The following is a 26866-nucleotide window of genomic DNA, read 5'->3' as shown; positions in this document are numbered from 1 at the left end:
CGTGCTGTAGGGTGTGCTGACCTGATGACGTTGGACACTATGACGCCTCAGGAGAGGAAGAGGCAGGGTTACATCCACGAGCTCATCCAGACTGAGGAGACCTACGTGGAAGACTTGGAGCTGGTTCTAGAGGTAAGGACAAACACACACACACACACACACACACAGTTGAACATATATTTTCTATAGTATTTCATTTTTCTTCCCATCTCAGGTCTTTTACAAGCCCATGTCTGAGTCAGGCCGTCTAACAGAAGCTGAGATGGGAGTGATCTTTGTTAACTGGAGGGAGCTGATAATGTGCAACACCAAACTACTCAAGTAGGTACCAAACACCGCATTTATGTGGGGGAAAAAATCAATACAGCATAGTATTGCGGTATTTTCTGTGGCAATACTGTATCGATACAGACGCCAAGTATCAATCTATTATCGATCTATTATTATGTGTTGGTCAGTTTGTCTGCTTGACAATCCCATTTTGCAGCAATAAAATTGAAGTGAGATGAACAAACAGAGAAATGTATTATAGATAAAACAAGATGTTGACAAAAGTTCATCATTTGAAATTGGGGAAACTTTTTAAGTTAGAAAAAAAGGTAATAAATTGCAATTTATCGCATAATATTGCAATTGTATCGTGACGATATCATATCTTTAGGCCTCTGATGATTCCCACCCCTACTTTGGGCCAAAGGGAGGAACTGAACAGTGAGAAAAATGATTTAAAGCAGAGATCTTCAACAGGGGGTCCGGGTGCCCCTCTGGGTTCCTCGGTGTCAATGCAGGGGGGCCTCCAAATTAGGTTTATGTTTTTTTCAAACATGAAAAAGTCCTTAAAATGAATTCAACATTTTATGATGATAGGCTTACTGGCCTATAGGTAAGGTAATCACTAAGATCCCCAGAAGGATCCACTGTTCCACATTTATTTTTAACATTAAAACATGATTTATAAGATCATGGTAACAATTATTAGGCTATTTTAATAGCTTAGTATTCTATGCATAAAAGGTATGTATAAAGGCTTAAGGCCGCCCTCCACATAATGTAGGCCCAGTTTAATATGCAAATTAATTTTATAAAATATATGTAGTCCATGCTCTGGCTCTCTTTCAGTTAAGGGGTCCTTGGCTTAAAAAACATTGAATACCCCTGATTTAAAGGAAAGTCCACTGTAAAACAGATTTTGATCTACAAATGATACAAAAATTGTGTTTTACATCATCATCGTTGTCCCAGGGCGCTGCGGGTCCGTAAAAAGACCGAAGGAGAGAACATGCCGGTCCAGCTGATAGGGGATCTGTTGGCTTTGGAGCTCGCGCACATGCAGCCTTACATCCACTTCTGCTCCTGCCAGCTCAACGCCGCTGCCCTGCTGCAGAGCAAAACTCACAACCAGCCTGACTTTAAAGACTTCCTCAAGGTACGACTTGTAGATATTGGATAGTGACATAAAAATTTAAAATAAAACATTATGTAGAAACAAAGGGACAAAACAGACAGGGCACATATGGTTCAGAGATGTAACAAAATATACATCTTTATCTCTCTTGCTGTCCGCCTCCTCTTGAGCAGAAGATAGCCACTAACTACCGCTGTAAAGGAATGCCACTGTCCAGCTTCCTACTCAAGCCCATGCAGAGGATCACACGCTACCCTCTGCTCATAAAGAACGTATGTGGAAAAAAATGCTCTCCGTTTTTCTAATTACAATATTCCCCACCCATCACTTTTTCCCCCCTAATATTCACTACGTATGTGATTCCATGTTTCTGTCCTTTCCTCTTCCTGTTGGTCAGATCCTGGAGAACACCCCAGATGGTCACGCGGACCGCAGCCCCCTGAGAGAAGCTCTGGAGCGGGCCGAGGAGCTGTGCTCTCAGGTCAACGAGGGAGTCCGGGAGAAGGAGAACTCAGACCGGCTGGAGTGGATACAGAGCCACGTGCAGTGTGAGGGAGCTATAGCGGTAAACACATCCAGACATGATGTTTTTATATTCACGGGTGCAAATCAAATTTAATGATGGCATGTGTAGTCTGTAAATGCCGATATTTTATTACTGCAGTAAAGTACCGTTGTAAACACTCCATTCAATGCATTTGATGTTGGATGCCACTGTGATCGATTCTGCTGGAATAACTCAGTGCTTCTTCCTCACATCAGAATTGATGTTATCTGTTATTAAAACAAATGCACGCATACAGTAGCAAACCCAGGGAGCATTTTTCACTAAAGCACTTACTTTATTTATAGTACTTGATAGTTTCCTCTCCTCAGTATTGCCTTACTTTCTTTCAGCACTTGGTCTTCGACTCGCTGACTAATTGCCTCGGGCCTCGCAAGCTGCTCCACAGCGGTCGGCTTTACAAAACCAAAAGCAGCAGGGAGCTGTGGGCTTTCCTCTTCAATGATTTTCTCCTCCTCACACATTGCGCCAAACCCTTCTCCTCCTCTGGTTCAGACAAGCTATTCAGCCTCAAGACCAACATACAGCTAAAGATGTACAAAACAGTAAGTGCAGACAGGAATATAAATACCTTTTTTGGTGTTGAAATACGATTTGGGTTGCTTTGATTATTTATGAAATAGTGCTAAGGTGAAGTCTTATAATCATTTTCCTTCTCTGGATTTCTCTCCATAAGTCATTCATCACTTCATTTTCTCCTGCAGCCACTGTTTCTAAATGAGGTTTTGGTAAAAATGCCACCGGACCCCTCCAGCGATGAGCCACTCTTCCACGTCTCACACATCGATCGCGTCTACACACTCAAAACGGAGACCTTGAACGAGAGGTACGCACGCACATGTACATCTTCACACACTAAAAACCAATAAGCTAATCAAACTGTGTAAAGGATGTATGTGTTTATTGGTCGGTAGGACAACGTGGGTTCAGAAAATCAAAGCAGCATCTGAACATTTCATACAGACGGAGAAGAAAAAGAGAGAGAAGGCTTACCAAGGTAAACAGTGATATTTCTTCTGCGTGAACTTACTGACCCCCGTGTGTGTGTGTGTGTTTTTTATTATTATTTTATCCCACAACAAGGCTTGCATTGTAGCATCGGACAGAACAGAGTCCAGATGGTCCCTGAAGGGTGAAGCTCGGGAGTTGAAATTATGTGTGTAAGAGAGTGTGTGTGTGTGTGAAATAGAGATGAATGTATATGGGCATGTTTCCTTGTCTGTCTGTCTGTCTGTCTGTCTGTCTGTCTGTCTGTGTGTGTGTGTGTGTGTGTGTGTGTGTGAGAACTGTAAACCCTCTCCCCAATAAATCATAATCTAGTACTGAGTTGGTTTAATTATTCTTACTAGTAGAATAGCCATCAATGTGCACATAAGAAGTGGAATTGGCTATTTCTGAATTTATGGCAAACATAGCAAAATTATGAATATTTTAGCCTCTCTATTTTGGAATGAAGCGATACTAAATAAAAACGTTAAACATTACATTTAATATAGGCTAACTTTGAGACACTTAACCTTTTGAACCGTTCTGTTGTGATGCAAGCTGAAGTGAAGGAGGGAACATCTGTTGGTTTGGTTTATTTTGAATCAATCTAGCAGACAAAAGCTGAAATATAAAATTGTTAAAAATTAAAAGACCCACCCATGCTCTCCCTTACCTCCCTTGAGCAAAACACAAATATCCATAATCCTCCTCCCTGAATAATTTCCCATGTCTCATAACAGAAGGATATTTTTCATCTATCAAATTTGTAATCAACCTGAATGTGCATATTGTCCACACATTATACACAAAACTACGTAATGCGTGTTGTAAGCCTACATCTAATGTCTGTTTGTTTTAGCACGTTCTCTAAAGACCAGCGGTATAGGCCGACTGCTGGTAACTGTCACTGAAGCCCAGGAGCTCAAAGCCTGTAAACCCAACGGTAAGGCCTTGTGAAGGAATACAGATCCTGTCACTCTGCCCTCTATCTATCAACTCACAATTCAGAACAGTATGATTCACATAATTAATGTCCAGTTAATAAAAAATAACAACATATAATTTCTCTCCAGGTAAGAGTAATCCGTACTGTGAGCTGACGATGGGGGCTCAGTGCTACACCTCCCGACCGATCAGCGACACTCTGAACCCAAAGTGGAACTTCAACTGCCAGTTCTTCATCAAAGACCTCTACCAGGACGTGCTGTGCATTACTGTGTTTGAGAAAGACCAGTTCTCCCCAGATGGTGAGTGGATAAGGGACACACACTGAACAGAGGTGCTCACATTAACACAATGGATTGTTGGGCTTTTTGTCCCGTTTGTGCTGTCTGTACAGAATGAAGGGAACACACAGTCTCTGGTTGCAGGTCAGCTGCTGATGTATTCTTTTGACTGATAATTAGATATTCATCTTTCCACAATTGTTTTGTTTGTGCTGCTGCGCCTTTTTTTCTGTGTTTTCTGTCTTTTTGATATGATCTAAAAATCCTCAGCCTTAAAATCCAGTATCAAACAGGCTACTATGATTTAAAATCCCTATGAAGAAGTGTGTTTCTTTGTCTCAGTCATTCATTTGATCAGCTTTACTAAATGACTGTTTTCTGCCTATTCAGATTTCCTGGGTCGTACTGAGGTTCCCGTGGCAACTATAAACAAAGAGATGGAAAGCAAGGGTGCTGCAAATCGCCGCCTACTACTTCATGAGGTCCCTACTGGAGAGATTTGGGTCAAACTAGACCTACAGCTTTATGAGCCAACCAAATGAGGACAACAACAAAAAAATCAAAAACACACGCACCACCTAATGTTATAGTAATGAAGAGAAGACATTTTGCATAAGCATAAACAAGCACACACACCTAAAAGTGCCTGTTTGTAGCGGTGCAAGGGTTGCCTTGAAAAACTTTCACTTTTACCGTCCCTGCCTTATTCTGCCCTGAGCCGCCCAGACCCATTTAAGTAACCTTTACCAGAAAGGGAACTTGCCAAAAATGGAGAATGACACACAGATGAAGTCATAATGTATTGTGGATAAAGGTGTTCTTGTTGCCAACAACCCAGCTAAAATGTGATCATAATGGGCACAGTTAGATTTTTGGAATACTCATATTTACACTATTTTACTCTTTTACTCTGAATTTGTTAATATGAAGCCATACACCCTGTTATACATATGCCTGCACACGGCCAATGTTGCACACTACTGTACAATGTAATGTCAAAGGTTAACCCTAAGTGTGCCATAAAATCCTGAAAATGGCATGAATAAAATGTACATAGAGTAAACGTTTTTTCTTTGTTGTGTCCCTGGAAAAACTGAGAGGTAGTTAGAAGGGAATAGAAGTGACGATTTACGGTTAATGTGGAGTTTATTTGGATGTAGGCGAGGACTGAAGTTGTTGTACACTTGCTGCTTGTTGCCGACATCTGGAGAACCTGCAGCCGGTCTGATGGCTCCTTCCATCTGGTGTGGCAGTTGCACAGAGGCGGCGGCATGGTATGGTGTCGATTCTGGATGAGACACATTTGCATGACTATTACTTCTCACATTATTTTAACTGAATAGCTTAGCTGAGATTCTTATGTGGCGCTGTGCTGCAGCTGTGTCACACAGCAGTGTTGATGGGTTCCTGCAGTGTTATAGAAAATATGCTATAGAATAAAACTTCTCATAAAAGTGTATATTTGTACCTGCTGGACTTCCTTCCTTCAGTCTCATCCACCACTGGAGTTTTTCTGGATGCAGTGACCAGATGATTAGATGAGGCGTGTAGCAGCATGTCGGCCTGAGACGTCACAGACTCAGTAAGAGGACGATCACTCTGAGGCAGCTTCTCTACTTGTCTTTTACATCCTGAAATGGAAAGGAAAATTGGGTAGCTAACATTAACCACCATTAGCTACTGGTCCTACCGGACCAAGTAAGGCAGTGCCAGCAAAAACCCCTGAGTGTATTGAGTTGAGCAAGGGTGGCTTGTTTTGCTTATGAATACAGCTTTTCATTTTTAACAGGAAGAATGTGTTAGTTCTTCTTTCGAAAGTTTTATAGTCTCACTTTAATTCCCCCAAACTAAAAGGAAATGCCACTGCAAATAGCTCAGCTCACACTCAAAGAAAAGCAGTCGTATAAGTCTTAAATGTACTTTTGCTGAAATAATGAAAGTACCAGGTACCTTCTTCACAAGAGCGGGCTGTTCTCTTCTCCTTCAGTCTTTCATGTAACTGAAGGTACAATGGGTCCTTTAAGTCAGCTGTACTGAGCTAGTGATAAAGCAGTGAATATATTATCAGCAACAGACACATTTTGAATACTTCAATGTGTCCAAAACTTTTTATATATATATATATATATATATATATATATATATATATATGTGTATATATATATATATATATATATATATATATATATATATATATATATATATATATATATATATATATATATATATATATATATATATATATATGTATGTATGTGTGTATATGTATGTATGTATGTATGTATGTATGTGTGTATATATATATATGTATATGTATATATGTATATGTATATATGTGTTAAGTGAAATATTTAAGTCACAAAAAATTACCTTCACGTCGTGTGGCTTTTTAATGTGGAGAAGAAAGGGATTGTATTCCCTTAAATCATAGCTTTCTAGAAGCACGACGCCCTGAAGAGTAAAGAAATTACGGCAGTTAGATAGTAACACATCTCTTGTGTGAGTTTTGTCTGTTGTAGTGAAAAACTAAACACAAAAGAAGCATATTTGTGTGACGTCTGATGCAGAACTATAAAGCATCACAGTCCACAACAAGACAACAGCGGTTGCCACTCCAAAGCAAATACAAGCAGACTGAACGTGCTTTCAACGTGTCCTCTTGCGACTTTTCTCCTTTTTGTCTGCTTCGTATTGTATTAACTGCATGGACTGATTTAATGGCATTGCCACTATCTGTGCTTTTCTGTTTGTGTGCCACTTTTTTGGTATGTTTTAACTCTTTTTGCTTAGGCCTGCTTTTATTATAGATGTAATGTTACTCATTTTAATATGTTAACCATTGTATTTTAGGATGCCTGTTGTCAGCTGGCTGGGGACTACAGCTGGAAATTAGCCGTTGAGGCTAAAGTTGCTCCTTTTACTGTATAGTTCATTAAATGGGACTGTCCACGACATTATAAACTAAACGGTGAGATTAGTATCACCTTGGTGTTGCATTGATGGAGGTAGTGACTGTATAAACTCAGGCGCCTCTTGACCGCCACAGGGCTGCAGCTGGACACATGTTTCTCCACTCTGCTCTGGAGGGGAAACCACACACGCTCAGTCCAGCGCTTGTGCAGCAGCTCCCTCCTCCTCAGCTCTGTTACATCCCGTTGACTCAGAAACCTCTCCAACTCCTCAACAAAGACACATTTCAACCAGCATACAGACACAAAGTTACAGTTTTTTTTCGTAATGCAATAAAGAGTAAACATTGTTAAAAAAAAAAGCAATTGGCATTTTTTAAACTGCCAATTAAAGACACTTTAAAGTCACATAAGTTAGTTAATGACCAGCATCTTACCTTCATAAAGCCATTTTCTGTATCCAGTATTGCTTGAATTGTTGCTTTCACCTGTTGATTATCATCCTCCATCTTTGCCTAAATAGTAGCACATGCAGTAAGAAAATCCACCTCATCCAATCCACCTCATCCTTTTGTGCAGGTGAGTTTGGTTGAGTTCATTACCTGCAGTCGCCTGAGGGAGGTGTGAGAGGGCCAGTCCTGTGTGGCTCCCGACTGTGGCCCGGAGGGTGAGGACTCATCCTTTTTCTCTGCTCTTACACATTTACTGATGCTGCTCGTCCTCTCGCTCGGGTGAGACAGGCTCTTTCTGCGGTCTGTAGCGTCCTTCCCAACAGCCATGCACTCCTGAAACCCCAATAGGGTCGATTGATAAACACAACATGCTGTGGTTACAGTTTGCAGTGCACACTTTCATTTTAAATCCCATTGCAAATACATGTCTGGTTACATTACAGCAAATATACAGACAAACATAAACTGCAGAGCTTCATGCGGACTTCAAACTAAAAATATTCCAGCTCGAGTTCACAGACCAGACACAATCGACATGATCATGTAGGTGAACAGAAGGCAACAGAGGCCGGCACAACAGGCACTGACAGATCATGTCACTACCCGGAAACCTGAGCTGCACCTCTCTCTTACACAAACATATATGGTGGGACATGTATGTCAGTGCACTATGGGGGAGTTTTTTTTTTTTTTTTTTTACGATTTAGCAACTTTAGCATCAGTACAAAGATGACAGTTTCCTTCCTTGCTGTGCTTTTTGTTGTGTCACAGTAATACCAGTATCTTTGAATTTTGGATGCTGGGCTGGTTTGTTCATCTGCACGTCATCTGATCCCTCACCAGGCATTGTTTCCTATATTGTCCTGAGTTGAGAGGATTGACAGTGGCTACCGTATCTGTCTGTCAATAACCTGAAACCTTTCCATTCATCTTTTCAAGGACACTGAGATTCCAGCATTGTACATGCAGACATGACACTGTACAAAGTGAGGAGAAAGAGGGGCAGCCAGGCATTCACAAAGGCATTGTAACCCCTGCCTGGACTGGCCAGGGTACACATACCAGTGATCACATTATTAGTTAGCAATTATGTTTTTTTTTTACCTCTGATTTTAACAGGCTGACATGAAATGGTGTGTGGAAGGTGATCACACCACTGGCACTGTTGTTCTTCTTGGGGCTCATCCCTAAATCATGAGAAAATATTAGAAAATATCGGAACCATCAGAGATCATTTGCCTAATATAGCTAGCTAGGCTATAGGTGGCTACTGGACCCAGCCAACCTGAATCTACAGTTAGTAGTCTTAAGTGCTAGCTACATGCTACACTACATTGTATAACTCAAGCAGTAGGCTAGTTAAATTTAATATGAATTACGTTACATTGTGTCTTTTAATTTCGAATTTAGCAGCCCGTGTCACCATAGTAATGTTGTGGTTTCTTACCTTAGTTTACTTGAGGACGTTTGGGTTATAAGCCTGAAGAAAAACAGCCAAAATGAAGTAAACCTCCTTTGGTTTTGGGTCAGCTCATCACGCGCAGGTGGTCCTGCCGTCTGAAGGTTTTCCGTTGCCAGGACACCGGCTCACAAGAGAGCAAAGTCGAACGCGGCGTTCAGCGCGAGACGACTTCAGCTCACCAAAACGTCCTCGGTTTAAAGCATTGACATATATAAAAGGTTTAAAGTGGCATTCCCTGAGATGTCAGTCTTGGATGATTTAGAATTCCGATTTGAGTGAAAACAATGGAATTGTGCTGCTGACAGTTTAGCAGTCCGGAGCACAGAAATAGAATGACTATCATTCAATCTCTGCAGTACTTTCATCAGTATCAGTGTATTGTTACCTCCTTCAGTGATAGTGACTTAGCAGACATTTATTTAGGCAAAATGTAAGTCTTCGAGTTTTAATATGAACCAAATGTATCGGTACATAATACCGAAATGATATTATTAGCATTAGTAATAGTAGTAGTATAGCCTATTATTTGTACATGCAAAGTGCAGAGATTCATTTCAGGACATTTCCAATTAACATAGGCTATATCCCCTCTCTAATATAATATATATATAACTCCTAGATTAATTGATTGGATTATAGATAGTTTCTTCTTTAAAACGACATTATCTATTTTAGGCAGGGTGATTGTTCCCAATTTGTCTGCCACTCACGTGTGTCTGGAGTTGATACCGCCTCGTAGTAAACCCAGATTTAGTTGTAATTAAACGTTTTAGTGGTACCTACTTATTCTTTCATGTTCTGTAAATATATATATATATATATATATATATATATATATATATATATATATATATATATATATATATATATAACTTAATCATATTTGTTGTTTGTAATAATCAGTTTAAGTATGCAGTGCACAGATCATATTACAGAGATAACTAAGGATGTTAAGTTTCTGTATGGGAGGGACGGGGTCATTTGAGCGGTTTATGCACTGAAGCGGTGCAAAGGCTCATGGGAAAAAATCTATGTTCTAAACGGTTTGTGTGTTTTAATAATGTTCTGTTACTTGTTACTGTTTTGGGTGTGCATTCATGTCACGTGGGTTTTAGTGTTGTATGATTGATTTTGTGTGTGTGTGTGTGTGTGTGTGTGTGTGTGTGTGTGTGTGTGTGTGTGTGTGTGTGTGTGCGCGTGTGTGTGTGTGTGTCTACATGTATTGCTGCACCACGACCGAGAGGACTAATGAGGTCTGGGCAGTGGTAGAAAATGGACGCGTAGATTCATGGTGAGCAATATGGACGTTACAATCTATGCATTGTCATTTTTTCTGTTCAATCAGGACTACTGTATTGAATACATTGTTGTTGAGATTATACTGTTATAAAGAAAAAAACATATCTACAATGATTATTTGTTTCTGTAGTTTTGATTATAGAGCCTAATATTTCATATTTATATTTCAACAAAAGTTTTTATTTTTACTAACGAGTTTTAGTGGTTGGACTACTAGGGTACAGTAGATTGGTCTACTACTGCATCAATTTACCAGTCTGTGGTAATGCAACTTGACCTATTTAGTTTTACCTTTTCTAAACACTTAAATGGTTTAAGGCAACGGGTTTCCACGCAAATTTCTAGTAAAGTCAACTAATTCGCGATAACAGTGTAGTAGTAAACCCATGCTATATTTGTACACACTGGTACCCTCTTTTTGGCATTAGAAAAAAATCACTTCTGTATAAAGCATGTGTTCTGTGAGAGAGTAATCGGGCCCTGGTTGGCATTCAATCAATAACATTAAAAATAGATTGGTAGTAAGGAAGAGAATAGATTCACACATAATATAATATAGGCTAGAACTATGCAGGAACTAATGCATTTTTTTTGTTAAATCCTTGATTGCAACTATTTAATTCTTAAGCAAAATTAGTGTCCATTCTGTGAGACACTGTAAGGGGCAGTAGGTTAAAGAGTTGTAGTCTGTTTGTCCTAATGCGCTTGTTGACAGCTCAGATGCACTTCCAAGGTGTTGCGCGTATAGGCTACAACGCTCGGACACCTGCGGAGAATACGACTACTTAGTGTGTCGGTATTAGCTGCGTAAAGGCAGGGCAGGGCAGGGCTTGGCCAGATCATAACTTTGGGTTTTCACTACTTTCTTTCTTTTCGTTGCCGAGCCCGGGACTGGGGGGAGACCACATGGATTGGTGGACTTGGTTGGCAGCGATTATTGCCCTGCTCTGGATTTTCTGCTTTATAGACGGTAAGAGAAAATGTAGTTAGTGGAGATTTGGAAGCTTTTCAGGAAGGTGCTGTGGCACCTTCTGGCGGACCAGCTGCGGTCACAAATTCACAGCATAAGAAATTAGACCATTTCTCTCTCCTCAACTATAAAGTAGGCATAGGCTGTAGCATAACGTTATTTTGCAAACTATAAAGTATCTTACTTTGTGGTTTTGCTAAGAATTTATCAGTTGCCCAAAACATATCAAAACATTCATAGTGCACATAGGACATCTTAAGATGAGGAAATCACGACATTATTTATTATTTTACACACCTTTCCCAAATTGAGCTTGATTGGAATAAAAGCAGGTGCAGCGGTGCATGCCACCCACTACACATTTTAGGAGTTATGTAGAGTAGTAGCTAGTACTAGCTGCTCATATTATAGAAAGCCTGCAATATGAGTCGCAACATATTTTTTTGTAATGATTTAAAACATTCTGGGGCTTTTCCTTTGGCATTTTGAGACTATAGGCTAAGCCTACTATAAATGTCCCCATGCGTATGCTTAGTCTACTTGTTTCAATAGGCCTACATATTTTGGACAATGGTGAAACTGCAATAGACGGACATTTAAGGCTCAATTGCAGAATAACGGATTTGGGATATTTGTCAGAGAATGGGTCCTGTGCTGAGGGCCCCCATTAGCGCCCCCCCTCCCGCTTCGCGTGCTCAGGTGATAGCCGCTGCCCACATGGCTGGTGAACACTTTAATCCAGTGGCAGACGCTGTTTGTAATGGTTGCTGACATTAGCCAGGGTGTTAAATTAGACTCCAGCTGACCACGTCACCCTCTTATCTCCAGGCAACGCCGTGCTTGAGCTGCGGCTGCTCTTCCATGCTCTGACCAAAGCTGCATGTCACCTGTACCTGGCTCTTCTCCCGCTGCGCCGGGCCGCCACCCACTTCGCCGACTGTGCGAGATACCTCATCAACCATGCGCAGCAAACCCCCTCCATCCAAGGCGGCTACCTCCACCAAGGGCAGCCCCTGGCCAGGAAAGGCACGCTGCACTTCCTGGAGGGCATGTGTGTGGTGTGTGAGACGGTGCCCAACATGATGGGCGCAGCGCTCAGTGTGGGAGCCGCCTTCTGCCACATGCTGCAGGGAGGTTTCTACGTGCTGGCGGCCACGCTGCGCACCATCCAGGCCAACCTGTTCTCCCAAATGAACGGCGAGAAGGATAGGTGGGACAAAGAGCGCCACAGAGCTAAAGAGGGCGAGAAAAAGCTAAATTCTAAAGTGGTGGAATACATCTCGGTGTTTTGTCAAGACCCTGTCAGCGCTTTACGCATCAAAGTTGACGTACCACCTGTGTATAGATAGCTTTTATCCATGTTACACAATATACTGGTTAAATGGCACATAAGAGGCCTTCTTCTAACTGCTGACGGGTTAGGTGCATGCAGCGTGTTGATTGGTTTGCAGAGATGACAGGAGGTTGAACTTTGACCTCTGGTTTTCACCCACAGTTGAGGGAATAGTACAAACAGAAATGATATTGAACATCAAGAATCTATGGTGCATTTTGTTACATTTGTTTTACATTCATTGAGATGTAAAGAAGTTAAAATAAATGTCTCAAACAACATTGTTGATGGGTTATGGTATTTGACATTATTATGGTATTTAGAGGTTTATTGGTACATTGTACAATCAAGTGTCATGAATCAGTGTTTACTATCTAATTGCACTTACTTTGCCAGCAATCATGTTTTTTTTAAAGTGTTCTATTGTTCATTAGACATGCCAGCCTTGTCAATCAGCAATATATCTACATTACAAAACACATACTAACACATTGCAACTGATTAAAATACACGTTTAGTTCAGTATCTTGATCCACAGGTATCACTAGTGCATCATACGTACGCCTTCCTTAATCAACTAATTCTGATTATACATATCAGACAAAATCAGCAATACTGCCGCCCTTGGGTCACCATATCAGGTCTTTGTAGCTTTATCTCAGTCCTGTCAGAGATGAGAACAGGGACACAGAGAGGGGGGAGGTAGCAAACGTTCAAGAGCGGAACGCCGCCAGGTTAAGTCTGGCCACTGGCATCCAGGACATTAAGTATTTTGTCTGAGTTATGGTGCAGCGATTCTCCCGACAGCTGCATAAAGGCACGGAGGGAAGACGAAGTGGAAAGGGTCAAGTTGACGTTAAAAGGACTGTGAGCTGATACTGAAGATGGATCTCGTCCAATGGAGGCTAAAGTTTAGCATCAGGTGCAGTCTGGAGCATCTGGGGAGAGATTTCCCCAGCTACAGCGAGAGAGGAAAAGAAAAAGAAAAAATCCTTCAGGCTGCTGTTTGTTTGTTGTGGTAAACACAAGCAAGGTCTGAAACACCAAATGTTAAACACATGCTGAGGACATTTAAGTCAACCTAATGTTAATCAGCTGTATTTGAAGTAAGCCGACTCACAAAGTATGTCACCGATTCTTCTGACAGCTGCTTTGTTCACTCTGTATTCATTCTGCTCAGACCTGTGATGAGAACTTTGGCATCAGAAACACAGACGGCTTCTCAACCACCTCCGAAAATGAGCTTAAAACCAAACGGATATGCAGGGGCTAATCTCATTACTCACTCCCTCAACTTTGTCACCGTCTCCAGTCTCTGCAGAGCCGACAAAATGTTCTTTTGCGTGTCGGACGACAGGGCTTCATAGGTGTGAAGCTCCCCTGAAACACAGACATCATGATGAGGAACGATTTTCCGATAAGAGTTGAACAGCTGGAGATCGATTCTAGAGGAACCGAGGCCACTTTCTGTTTCACCTGAGAGGATGAGCTTTGTAGCCAGGTTTCGCACAGCAGGAAGGACCTGTTTCTCGGTGAACACGTTAACTCCGTCTTCACAGAGGTACCTGAACATCACCTGGACATAAAAAACACACTTGGATCAAACAGAAAGCCCCTATTTTTAATATTTTAATTTAATTTAATTAATTATAATTTAAAATCTAACATTGGAAGAATAGTTAGAGCCTTAAATAGGTAATAGTAAGTTTTCATGCTCTGCTATAGCGAAGATTGAAAAGGGTCTGGGCAGTGAGCAAATGTTCAGTGATAAACTGTAAACCTGCAACTATGTTTAACACTGTTTCCTAAGTGAAACCCTCCACGCAGTACAATACACTGAACATTACTTGTTTTATGTGTGTTGTTCTCCTTCCTGTTTTACTGGAACAGATGTATGGAATACATTGTTCTTAAAGCTATACTGTCATAAAGGAAAATAACTATTATTAATAGGAACAAATTACTGCTTTAGTAGTGATAAGTAGCCTAATGTTTTATATTGGTTATGTTTCTTTGCATGTTTAAAGCTATAGTGCATAGTTTCTGTCTCCCCCATGAGGAATTCTAAGTAATGACAACAAAACTGTCGGCACGTCCACATGATACAAACCTGACGTGATCGCACACCACCCCCGCCCCTCCTCCACACAGTTGCTAGTAGCCAAGGAGGACACTTCAGATGAGGAAATTATCTTCACTCTATTTTCTGTGCGCGAAAGTCGCCGGACGTCACTATCTTCTAAACATAGCCATACTGAGAAATACAGAGAGAGTTTTGTGGAGCTGATAGTCTTAATTAGTTTTGTAGCAACTCATATGGCAATGGCTTGAATGTAACGGATGTTCATTAATATCAAAAAGTTACGCACTAAAGCCTTTACTTAACATGCTTATTTTAGACAACATGACTCCAGAGGAAAAATAATTTATGTTTACTAATGATGTTTAGTAAAAACTTGATTTGTCTACTGCATCAACTTACTGCTCTGTCTTAATACAACTTGACCTGTTAAGTTTCAACTTGTGTAAAACCTTAAACGGTTTAAGGCAACGTGTTTCCACACAAATTTCTAGTAAAGCCAACTAATTCAGGATAACAGTGTACAGCCCTGTCTGCAACATGCGCATAGTGCGTTATCACGATCAGAGGAGGCAAAAGTCAAAGGACCTGGTAAGAGTGTATGAAGGGTTGTAGAAGGGCCTGCAGGAAGGATAACACCTCCAGCCGTGCGTCTGACACTATCACTTCCTGTTGACTGATGTCGACTGCTCCACATTTGTTCAGGAGGAAGCATGCCTCCTCAAAGTCCTGATTAATGAAAAGACAGATATCAACAGGCACACAATATTTACACACAACATCAATAACATGCCAACAATATTTTGGACTTTTTAAGACTTAAAACTTTCTGGATCACCAATGAACAATATGCTAACAAGTAGGTAGTCTCGCTTTGCCAGACCTTCCTTCACAGCGCTGTGGAGGAGGGTCTGGCGAGTCCACGCAGTATTCCGGGATGGTAGAAAAATGTGCTCTGGTTTATTAACATTTCTTTAAACCAATCACAATCGTCTTGGGTGGCGCTAAGCAAAAAAGCCTTGGGGAAGGAACTTTGGTGGAACGTGTACTGTACATTCAAAAGTTCAATGTTTTTTTTAGCCGTGCAAAAGAAAACTCAGATTGGACAGATAATCTAGCTAGCTGTCTGGATTTACCCTGCAGAGATCTGAGAAAAGGTTAACCATAGTGCTAATAAATTCACCTGAGTTTAAAATACCAACACAAAGGAAGCCCAAGGCAAAGGATATCCGGCCTAAATGAGTGAAATCCGGCGGAATTTCCAGCGGTAACGAGGCAATCCCGGAAGTAGAATTTCGTGGGAATAGACTAAAAAGTCAGTAACCACAATAGTAAGGAGTGTTCTGGTTTTCGACGTTTTAACAGGACAATAATCCTCTTTGGGATATTTGTCCTGAGATGTCCAAAGGAAGCTGAGCCCTGAAAGATGAGGTTGTTACCTGAGACGACTTTCCAGGGATGAAGATGAATTCGTTGGAGAAGATGTCCCGAAGGAAACAGAAGAAGGCGAATAGCTCGTCTGTGAACAGAACGGTGGATCACGACAAAACAAAAGGAAAACATATATTGGAAAATCTCACAGAGTGTTAGTTGAGAAATATATCGTGTTTAACCCTCACCTCTCCGTGCGCTCTTTGTGACGCGTATGGCCGTTGCGAGCATGGCGGGACGCACAAAAATGTGCAGAGACTGATTCCTATAGGAAGCCAGCATCAGCACCGCCGCCGCCGCCCTGATCACATCCAACTCTGGGCTGATTGGATGTTTCCTCGCCGGCTCTTCCTCCTGAACCAGGTAGACACGCCCTGCTTTGAGGTGAACTACGGATCGATGGAGACTGACGGTGGAGGACATCACATCCAGGTCAGGGACTTGTCCTGCAGAAAACATTCATTGTTCAAGGGGTAGTTTGATGTTAAAGATGGTTGTATCTGCCTTAGAATAGTTTGTGAAGTATTTGTGCATGTGTGTGTGTGTGTGTGTGTTAATGTGCCTGCATGTGTGTATTTGCACACACAAGACCTGTAACGGGAGACAGTTCAGTGGGGTTCTCTTAGGATAAGTTACTTAAAGGGCAATAATCCACGGAAGATCTCCTAAGTGAATCGGAACACTTGTGCCAACTCACATTCATCTAATCTGTCTGATCTACTGCAGACGGGGTCAAAGGAGTCTTTAGTATGCCGAGGTGAGAGGCGGACACATCCAACTCAGTTACTTTTCTGCTTTAACTTTGTCTGGTTCACCTGTAATGCAATGGGCAAATGCCACCTACTGGGCATTCAAGGGATGTGAAAATAAGCCTCCCAAAAATGCCTATTGAAAGACAAGAACTTATCTCAACCATGTGCTCAAGCTTGATGCAGCTGCATTTGTGCTATATATACAGTACAGGCCAAAAGTTTGGACACACCTTCTCATTCTCATGTGTTTTCTTTATTTTCATGACTATTTACATTGTAGATTCTCAATGAAGGCATCAAAACTATGAATGAACACATATGGAATTATGTACTTAACAAAAAAAGTGTGAAATAACTGAAAACATGTTTTATATTTTACATTCCTCAAAGTAACCACCCTTTGCTTTTTTGATAGCGCTGCAAACCCTTGGTGATCTCTCACTGAGCTTCATGAGGTAGTCACCTGAAATGGTTTTCATTTCACAGGTGTGCCTTGTCAGGGTTAATTAGTGAAATTTTTTCCCTTATTAATGGGGTTGGGACCATCAGTTGTGTTGTGCAGAAGTCAGGTTGATACACAGCCAACAGCAGTCTTGTATAAAGTACTCAAAAGCAATACTTGAGTAAAAGTACAAGTATCTTACCAGAAAATGACTTTGGTAGAAGTTAAAGTCTCTTTTTAGAATATTACTTGAGTAAAAGTCTTAAGGTATCTGATATTAACAGTACTTAAGTATCCATAGCAATTTTCTGATATTAAATGTACTTAAGTATTAGAAGTAAAAGTAAAAAAAAAAACTTTGATTATGAACTTTATGGCCAAAGGTGTGTAACGTTAACTTCATCACCACGGTGGGAAGGGTGGTCATCGTCTGTTACCATGGCGGCAGCGCCTGCACCAAGTGCTTCCATGACATCATCAGTCATTATGCTTCCTCCTCTTCTTCTTTAGTTTTTGCCGGTTTGTTTTTGTTTTGTTTTTTGCCGCTTGGCCTCACGTCACCAACTGGAATGGAGCGTGCATTATCTTGGCAATTTCAGTGTAATAAATTTCTTCTGATTTTATTTTGTAGTAACGAGTAACTAAGATGCTTAGGGGAAATGTAGCGGAGTAAAAGTAAAATATAAATAATGAAGTAAAGTACAGATACGTAAAAATACTACTTAAGTACAGTAGTGAAGTATTTGTACTTTGTAACATTACAAAACTGTCCGACAGCCCTATTGGACAACTGTTAGAATTCATATTATGGCAAGAACCAATCAGCTATGTGAAGAGAAACAAGTGGCCATCATTACTTTAACAAATGAAGGTCAGTCAGTCCGGAAAATTGCGAAAACTTTGACTGTGTCCCCAAGTGCAGTCGCAAAAATCATCAAGCGCTACAACGAAACTGGCTCACATGAGGACCGCCCCAGGAAAGGAAGACCAAGAGTCACCTCTTCTGCTGAGGATAAATTCATCCGAGTAAACAGCTTCAGAAAAAATATAATATAATATAATATAATATAATATAATATAATATATATATATATATATATATATATATATATATATATATATATATATATATATATATATATATATATATATACACACACATACATACATACATACATTATTTACAGCAAATATATAAAAATCCATCTATCTTGTCCACCCACCAGGCCAGTTCAGGCGAGCCCCAAAGTCTAGCGCCAGCTTCCTGAGCCAGAGGGTTTTTTCTGTAAGCTGATGCCACAGCAGGCCCTCCTGTGTTAAGACTGTGGTAGGAGCCTGGAGCAACAGGCACGCCATCAGAGACCAAGGGCTGATCAGAGAGCCCTCCTCTTGGATTCGTACCATCAGATTAGCCAGCCCACTCACACAGGCCTGGGTCTCGGCACTGGGCTTCTGGGGAAGATCTCTGTGAACAGATATAAAAGGGAGAGAAGGGGAGAGAGTGGGCAGGAGGAAAAGGGGGGGGGGGGCAGCCACACAGGATATGTTGCAGTGAGTTAGGAAAACACATGGCTACAGGACTGTAGCTAGAGACGACACTGAGGTCATGTCCTAATATTTCTGGAAATTTGAAGTTTAGATTATACAACTATTACACTTCGATTCAAATGTTTTTTAGATTAATTTTGATTGTTTTTAGACAAAAAAAAAGTAGATTGAAGGATTTTGGTTTTCTACCTGGGTATGAGGTTGTACTGGCCGCGGTTTATCTTGCCCTGACACAAACGTCGGACTGACATGGGACGGCCAAAGTTCACATGCATGTTGCCGTAATCTTCCTGCAGCACTTTGGTAGCCTTCAGCAGACCCTGCAGAGAAAGAGCAAAGCTGGGAGTGAATCACAAGCCAGAGCTAATCAGCTTTATTCATACATGAACCCTTCTGACCTGCACAAATGGGTTAGTGAAGTTAGAGATGAAGTGATATTGTTTGCAAATACAATAAATCAATTTTTTCCTGTATTCTTACACCTGTAACCAAGGGCGTAAATCCCAGGGGGGATAGAAATATCATTAAAACAATGCTGTGTATTGTAAACAACATAATGATGTATACTTAAAATATCTGTGTAAGTAGTAAAACAATACAAACCCCAAAAAATGCTTTTTAAGTTTAGAAACATTTTGCGTCCCCCCTCCCTTGCCTCACAGTGGTTTGGTCCACTGCCTGCTGTATGTTAGGATCTGCACTCAACTCACAGTCACATCGGGTAGTGACAGGAATGTACTAAGCAGGTGGTTCAAGGCTGTTTTATTCACATTAAACATCGGATGAAGTTTTTCTTTTCTCAAATAGAAATTATGCTGAGTAATTAATAAATTAGTCATGACAAAAAAGTTTGCTATGTTAGTGTAATATAATGTAACGTTACTTAGCTTGTTTAATAAGTTGTTGGAAAGAAATGCACCCACTACAACTAACGTTACCGCTGCGATAAGCGTTATGTGTGTGAACTGATATTAGGGTTAATATTGAAGATCTACAGTTGTGTTTTGCTCAATGTGAAGTGGCTGATCAGTTAAATATATATCCTATGTCCCAGACGAAATCTAATATTTATGTGGAGGACGCAAGATAATTTTATAATTATGATATGACCGCGTGGTGAACCTATGAACCTAACTCATATTTAGACATCTGACGTTAAAGATTTGTGTTGTTGTTGCCCAGATAAAATGACAGAGAAGAAGAAAAACACAAGATCCTTTTTCAGTAGGCCTACACCAAAACACTGAGTAAGTACAATAAGTCCTCATATCAAGACAATTTGGTAACATCTTTATAAGAATGGATGCTTATAGAAATACTAACGTCACTATGTCACAGGCAAAGGAGACAGAAAGAACTGAGGAACAGGGAGACCAGGGACAGTCAGGTGGAGAGTCTCAGGTAAGTGTGTTGAGCTTAGTTCATATTTTTGGAAGTGTGTGCTGTCAGGGTTAGCAAAGGAGCTTTACCAGTGGCTCACTAATTTACATTATGATCAGCTAATTTAACAAGTGTACAAAAGTATTGTATTTCTTTTATATGGGACATGTTTTCAAAATAAGTCAATACGGTTTAAGGTATTTTTGTGGCTTGATTATAAACAATTTAAAAATAAATAAAATGGTTTTAAAGAAGAATATTTTGGTCAATTTAGTCAGCTTTTTCACTGAATCAAGAGAAACACTGAAAAGAAGGATAATGGTACAGTCTCCATGCTACACTGATGATAGTATTAAGGCTTTCCTCTGGGGACACATATCCTCTACAAGTATAATTGTGGCTGTATTATTTGTGTCCCCTTCAAAAATTGCTCTTCAGAAATTGTAAGTTTATTGTCTCCCCCTACTGTTAGATCAGATTTACGCCCATGCCTGTAACTAACAAAATGACATGAGGTTAAGGATTCGGAGAAAGGCAGGAGTAATGGGGCCAATCACCCTTCGCTATAAACAGTTTACATGTCAGTGATGTAGGTGAAGGGAGTAGTGTAACCAGGACTTACTGTGGTGCTTTCTTTGGGTTTGGGGATGCCCAGTAACTCGTGGGCGAGCAGCGACTCCTCCAGCACTCGGTCGTAGCTGATACTGATGGGAACCAATGTGATGTCATACACCTCGCCTTTAAAGTAAGGCTCCAGCACCATGTGCATCATGCCTGCAGATACATGCAGATATTGTAGAATCCTTTCACGTCTTCAAATTAAAAACATGAATGCAACTGTTTTCCCTCTTTGGTCATTACAGGTAAATTGTGGGAACGTATGGTCAATTGGATGGGGGAAATACTGACTTTTGAACAATCTAAATACGCTGTACCAGAGCTGCAGTGGCAATACTCTACTTCTGCACATAATGACATAAAATAATGGACCAATACATATTAAACAAAATAACTAAAATTGTTGAGACAGACTTATCTGTGGAAATGGAGGAGAAATAAAATCATCATTATCATCAGTTATGTCTATTATCAAGCAACAAAGACCACAATGTCCCAAAATAATGCTTTCTGACAAAGACAGTTTCCTACACTGGGACACACAAACTGCTGACATGACACTTACCTAACTTGGGAAGCTGGGACTTCAGTGTGCGACTCCGCAGGCCTTCCACATAAAACTCCAGAGGAGCAAATCCTTTCTAAAGAAGAAACATTTAACAGTTGACAGCACTCTTTACAGATGGTCAAATCCAGCAGTCGATTCAGGACTACTTGAATGAGCTAAAGCCATTTCCAAAAGGGTTATGACAGTTTGAGTTTGGTAGGGTGATGTGTCAGGTTATGTCTCACCCTGACAATGGTTTTGACATATTCTGACAGCACTGCCCAGTACAGTTTGTCAGAGCCAATGGCACGTCGGATAAAGAAAGCCCCCGAACGACGCAGTATCTCTCCGACCATCTTCATCCCTGCAAGAGCTTTACAGTGGAGAGAAATAGAGGAATTAATAGATGGAGAGAGAGAGAGAGAAGTGAGCGTCTGCAAGCAAAGAAAGAAGGCATGAAAATGTTTACATCAAGTAGAGATGTTTTAATGTAATATATTATCTACATAATATTCTTTTGTTTTAATTCAAATAGATACTTGCGAATTCCTGCAGCAATAACAGGTAATGGGATGTCGTAGGTGAACAGGATGTAGGAGATAACCAGGAAGTCCACATAACTCCTGTGATTGGGCATCAGGATCACAGGACTCTCCTGAATGGCTTGCTGGAGCTGCAAGGGGACAGACAACAGAGAAATCAATTATGGTATCAGTAGCAGACTCTTGGTAGAAGCAACTTAGAAAGTGTTATAAAAAAACTTCGCAAGTGCTAATTTTCAGAAGATATACAGTATCTTATACATCATAATATTCATCTGTTGCAGTTAAAATCAAGCCACTATTTCATTCATTTTAATAATTTATCAGCTGTGGCAAAAAGTGGACATTTAATTTCCGGGATTGTTTAGATGCTGCCAGATATTCGGCCGGATGTCTGTCACCTTCCCCCCCTCTCTGTTCTTTGTGTTGGCATTTTAAACTCCGGTCGATTTATGAGGACTATCTCCTACTGCTCCTCAGATCTCCAGAATCCAGACAGCTAGCTAGACTATCGGTTAGGGGTGGGGGAAAAAAATCGATACAGTAGTATCACGATATTTTTTGTGGCAATACTGTATCGATACACACACGCATCGATCTTTTATGATATATGTGTTGGTCAGTTTTTCTGCTTGACAATCCCATATTGCAGCAATAAAATTGAAGTGAGATGAACAAAAAGAGAAATGTATCTTTTTTGATAAAACAGATGTTGACAACATTTTCCTTTGGGGACATCATTTGAAATTGGGAAAAATTTGAAGTTGGAAAAAAGGTAATACATTGCAATATATCGCAGAATATTGCAATATGTTTAAAATCGCAATAATATCGTATTGTGACATAAATCTTGTGATGATATTGTATCGTGAGGCCTCTGGTGATTCCCACCCCTATTATTTGTCCAATCGGAGTTTTCTGTTGCATGACTTAAACAACCTTTGAACGTACACATGTTCCCCCCAAACAAGGTCCTTCCCGAGGCACTGTTGCTCTGTCCGGCACCTAGCAAATGCGATCGGTTTAAAGAAATGCCAATAAACCAGAGCACGTTTTTCATTCCGGAAAAATGCGGAGTTTTATTGTGTTTGTTGCGGGCAACAATCATTGATTATGTGCCACATTTTCTTAAAAAATGCAATGGAATATGCGGGATATTTATGCAATTTTATGAAAATGAAATTGTGGGAACTTGCAAAAATTGCGGGAACTTGCAAAAACTGCAGTTTGAAGAAAAAGAGAAAAAAAAGTGATTCCCCCAACACCCTGCTTTTCGATTATGTTCACGTCGCGTAATTCCGTCACTTAATGACGTTCCCATGGCAACAGAGGAAAATGGCTGCTCTTGTGTGAAGTAAACGCAAAAATTTTTAACTTTCTACTACGATATATGTGACTTTGTTGCAACGTAAATGTGGGGATTATGAAATATATGCAAGCCCCGCATATTTTGCACGGAAATCGCCAATTTATGCGGCGAAAGTGTGGGGTATTTGAAAAAATGTGGTGTGTATATTGTAATGTGCTGTTCTGAACACAGTATGGATTAGTAATTTGGTCCTCACCATGTTGAGTCCTTCCATGTTGACAAAGATGCCGGTGAAGAGTCTCTTTAACACCTTGGTAAGTGTGTAGGCCATCAGCCTTATGGACCCCAGCTGAAGGTTTTGAGACATTTCCTCCAAAATTCTACAAACCTCCTGTTTCACATCCTCTACCGATGACCCCGTCTCCGTGGCGATCTGAGGAGGAATGCAGGAAAAAGACTAACTCCGTGTTCATGAAGCAACAGTGTGAACCTTCTCTGTTACATCTTCTTAAATCGCACCACCCCAGCGGGATGATCCCACCTCCTTGGTCACGTAGCGTAGATACTGGGACTCCAGCACGGCTTTGTTGAGGTCAGCCGTGGAGCAGGACAGGGCTCCTTCGTAAGGGCTGGGGCTGTACGTCCTGAGGGCATGGCCCAGATCACTGCTGCACCTCCTTTTCTCCAACATATCCACAAACTCCTCCGCATTTTCCAGCCCTGCTCTGCCTGAATCCCTATACTGGAGGAGGAAGTCACGCTTATGTTTAAGGCATTAATGGTAAGTTTGATGTTTGACAACTTTAAAAGAACAAAAACACACCTAGGTAACTGTGTGACTCATGTATGTTAGACGGAGGAAAGAAAGAGAAAATAAAATGTTGGGAGGTTACTTGTTGCTGAGGGATCAAAAAGCAACCCAGCAACACATAGCACCACATTTCCAACCTCTGTCCATTACACATAAAGCTTTTACAGATTGTAAAAACAGTGGTTTGTGGAAGGCTGAGGCCATTTAATGGGCAGTGGTGGTCTAAAGGTTACAGAAGTGAGCTTGTGACCAGGAGGTCGTCGGTTCAATCCCCAGACCGACAGGATAAAATCTGGGTGGGGATAGTGAAATAGCAGTGCTTGCCCCTCCCTCATTACCACCACTGAGGTGCCTTTGAGCAAGGCCCTTAATCTGAACCAATGTGTTGTGCTTATTGTTACATAATTTGGATGGTTGACCCTTAGTGTGCAGAATGATGAATGCTTTTTTTTTTAGTTTAACACATGTACACATAGGCATGATTAACAAGAAGCCAATTATGGGCCAATATTCATTTAAGATGATGTGAAGTGAAAAACTTTAAACATCCAGCCCAAACACACACACACACACACACACACACACACACACACACACACACACACACACACACACACACACACACAGAATGGACTTTTGGGTAAAGAAGTAAACATCTGTCCAGCAGTAAAAAAAATATGCATTTTCATAGATTCTGGATTTTTAAATGAGAGGGGCTAAATCATATAAACTATTTGGGCCAGATGTAATTTTAACTTTTATTAAAAAAAAACAAAAAGCCTGGTGGGTGGAGAAGATAGATGGATTTTTATATTAAACACAAACTATTATTCCAAACAGATTATTTCTAACGTTGTATGTCTTAAAACATGTTTGAAGGAGATCTTTAAACACCCAAGAGTCAATGAGGGTCTTCATCTTAGTTAGTTATGAACAGAAACAAACACTGACTCTTATCTTTTCTATTTAGTACTATGACCCTCTAATGTCGGTTGGAAGCAACCTATTAAGCAACATTACTCAAATATGTAGGCCAAAGTTTCAGCAGTTTAAATAGCCTCATCTCTATTGGACATATATGTTTGCACTATTTGCAGCTACTATGGCCTCAGCTTAAAAAACACAGCTAACACATCACATGCATTTTGCTCATTCGGTCGCCATGTCAGCACTTGGATATACTTCATAATGTTAACTTGTAAAGCGTTTTAACGCTCGTACTGTGCACAAGAGCGAGCGACAAAGCGGTCTGAAAGGATGCCAACATATTCCGCTTGAAACCAAACTTATTTCAACAGGTGCTGACAGGTGTCTTACCGTGTTCGTCATTCTTTACGGAAACAAACGTAAACCCTCGCAGATGGCTGTGTCCTCATCGACTTTCGTTTTCCTTACTTAAAAGCTCCCTTCGATACACCCTGCGCAGAGCGCAGCACCCCCGCGGGGCCAAGCCAATGGTAGCGCTGGTTTTAGAAACTCCTCCCGCGTATTGTAATTTACAGCCCTTTGCTCTTGAATAGCACTACGACCCCCCCCCCACACACACACACACACACACACACACACACTATTGTGTGGAACATCTGCGTTTTGCAGCTTGCAGATAGACAGATAATATGAGCATGCACATGCCTGAGACTAAGATAAAGTTTGTAGTGCTCAATTTCTTTTATTATTTTTGATATTTTTGAACATACATGACATACAGAACATACAAACACAATTGAACAAGATCAAAAACCCTCTCCCACCCTCTGCAGTCTCGAGGAAAACAAAAACAAACAAATAAGCAAAAAGAAAAACAGAGATCACACCTTGCCTAGTCGCTCCCCTCTGATTCTTGTGATGCTGAGGTCATTAGGACTGATACTTGTGTCAACCGAACAATTTCTGTGTTGTTGTGCTTACAATCTATCTTATAGGCGTTCTCTATTTATTTTCTCCAAGGACTGATGGAGGCTGGAAAGATAAGTCCCTGCTCAGGTAAACCTGCATCCTGTCAGCCTTCATCCCCCCCTCTATCTGTCTGTGAGCAGCTGACGCATCACGCTGAGTGATGACAGACGAGTGAAGAGATGCAACTGGAGCCTGAATGGACCTAAACTTTGTACCTCTTGTTTAAAAATGCATCTGCTATTCAGGCAGTGGTGTAATGTGACGAGCAGTGAGTAGATTTTTAGCCTACTGTACTGCAGTACAAATTTGAGGTACTTTACTTGAGTATTATCATTTTATGCAACTTCATATTGTACCTTTTACCCCATTACATTTGCCTCACAGCTTTAGTCACTTTTCAGATTACAATTCTATCTCCAAATTTGGTGTTTTTTAAAACTAGATTTTTCTGATAAACTGAAAGATGAAGTGTTCCTTAATGGGTTGAGAAAATGATCCTACGTCTCAAGATAAATGAACTATTATTATTATCATTATTATTATTATATTAGCCTCTTGGATGAGATGGAAAACGCATCGTCACAAAGCTGAATATAGGGGCCGTTCTCACAGGACAGCGACGCTGCAAACATGATGATCCTACAAAATACATACCTCACTGTAGATCAAACTACCTGACAGTTTATCAGAATCAGAATCAGAAAAGGATTTATTGCCAAGTAACACTTACAAGGAATTTGCCTTGATGGTTGGTGTGTACATAAACAAACATAATAAACATTAATATCAAATAAATATATATAAATGTGTTCAAATTAGCACAACCTTAAACATCTACAGCAGTAAAATGCAACATTCACATATGTAATGCAGCAGTAATTTTAATCCACAAACAATATATG

At 40.6% G+C, this 26866-nt stretch overlaps 3 protein-coding genes across 8 annotated transcripts in view; 1 reads left to right on the top strand and 2 right to left on the bottom strand.

Annotated features, from left to right (window-relative positions):
• The window catches only part of itsn2a (intersectin 2a), a 37349-nt gene extending 32098 nt beyond the window's left edge, over positions 1–5251 (top strand). For all 4 annotated transcript variants that reach the window (XM_028605020.1, XM_028605019.1, XM_028605017.1 and 1 more), the window contains 11 exons: positions 11–132; positions 215–321; positions 1243–1426; positions 1579–1677; positions 1803–1970; positions 2303–2515; positions 2675–2796; positions 2885–2967; positions 3817–3900; positions 4031–4204; positions 4574–5251. In XM_028605020.1, the coding sequence (XP_028460821.1) occupies positions 11–132; positions 215–321; positions 1243–1426; positions 1579–1677; positions 1803–1970; positions 2303–2515; positions 2675–2796; positions 2885–2967; positions 3817–3900; positions 4031–4204; positions 4574–4725 (1508 nt within the window). In that variant the 3' untranslated portion in view covers positions 4726–5251. The remainder of the gene's footprint in view (positions 1–10; positions 133–214; positions 322–1242; positions 1427–1578; positions 1678–1802; positions 1971–2302; positions 2516–2674; positions 2797–2884; positions 2968–3816; positions 3901–4030; positions 4205–4573) is intronic.
• Positions 107–9549, bottom strand: fam228a (family with sequence similarity 228 member A). Of its 3 annotated transcripts, XM_028605022.1 has the most exons (10): positions 8992–9549; positions 8649–8731; positions 7695–7877; positions 7530–7607; positions 7168–7362; positions 6554–6634; positions 6134–6221; positions 5652–5814; positions 5316–5471; positions 107–126 (listed from the first exon to the last, which is right to left on the bottom strand). In XM_028605022.1, the coding sequence occupies exons 2-9, from the start codon at positions 8727–8729 to the stop codon at positions 5330–5332; spliced, it is 1011 nt and encodes a 336-aa protein (XP_028460823.1). In that variant the 5' UTR covers positions 8730–8731; positions 8992–9549; the 3' UTR covers positions 107–126; positions 5316–5329. The 3 variants fall into 3 exon arrangements, with proteins under 3 accessions (XP_028460823.1, XP_028460822.1, XP_028460824.1); XM_028605021.1 differs by lacking the exon at positions 107–126 and having other exon boundaries at positions 5311–5471; XM_028605023.1 differs by lacking the exon at positions 107–126 and having other exon boundaries at positions 5311–5471; positions 7168–7359; positions 8992–9548.
• Positions 9550–12892: 3343 nt separating this feature from the next.
• On the bottom strand, positions 12893–25535 carry gnpat2 (glyceronephosphate O-acyltransferase 2). Its single transcript, XM_028605848.1, has 16 exons — positions 25386–25535; positions 23799–23999; positions 23514–23690; positions 21950–22079; positions 21652–21779; positions 21425–21500; positions 20864–21015; positions 19051–19181; positions 18537–18778; positions 16308–16565; positions 16128–16207; positions 15277–15417; positions 14085–14184; positions 13895–13988; positions 13729–13790; positions 12893–13566 (listed from the first exon to the last, which is right to left on the bottom strand). Exons 1-16 carry the CDS (start codon positions 25395–25397, stop codon positions 13514–13516), a joined length of 2037 nt encoding a protein of 678 aa, XP_028461649.1. The 5' UTR covers positions 25398–25535; the 3' UTR covers positions 12893–13513.
• Positions 25536–26866: the final 1331 nt, after the last annotated feature.

The sequence above is a fragment of the Perca flavescens genome, chromosome 18, assembly GCF_004354835.1.
Source record: "Perca flavescens isolate YP-PL-M2 chromosome 18, PFLA_1.0, whole genome shotgun sequence".
Taxonomy (NCBI): domain Eukaryota; kingdom Metazoa; phylum Chordata; class Actinopteri; order Perciformes; family Percidae; genus Perca; species Perca flavescens.
The sequence above is the reverse complement of the archived record's forward strand: the minus strand, read 5'-3'. Positions and strand labels throughout refer to the sequence as shown.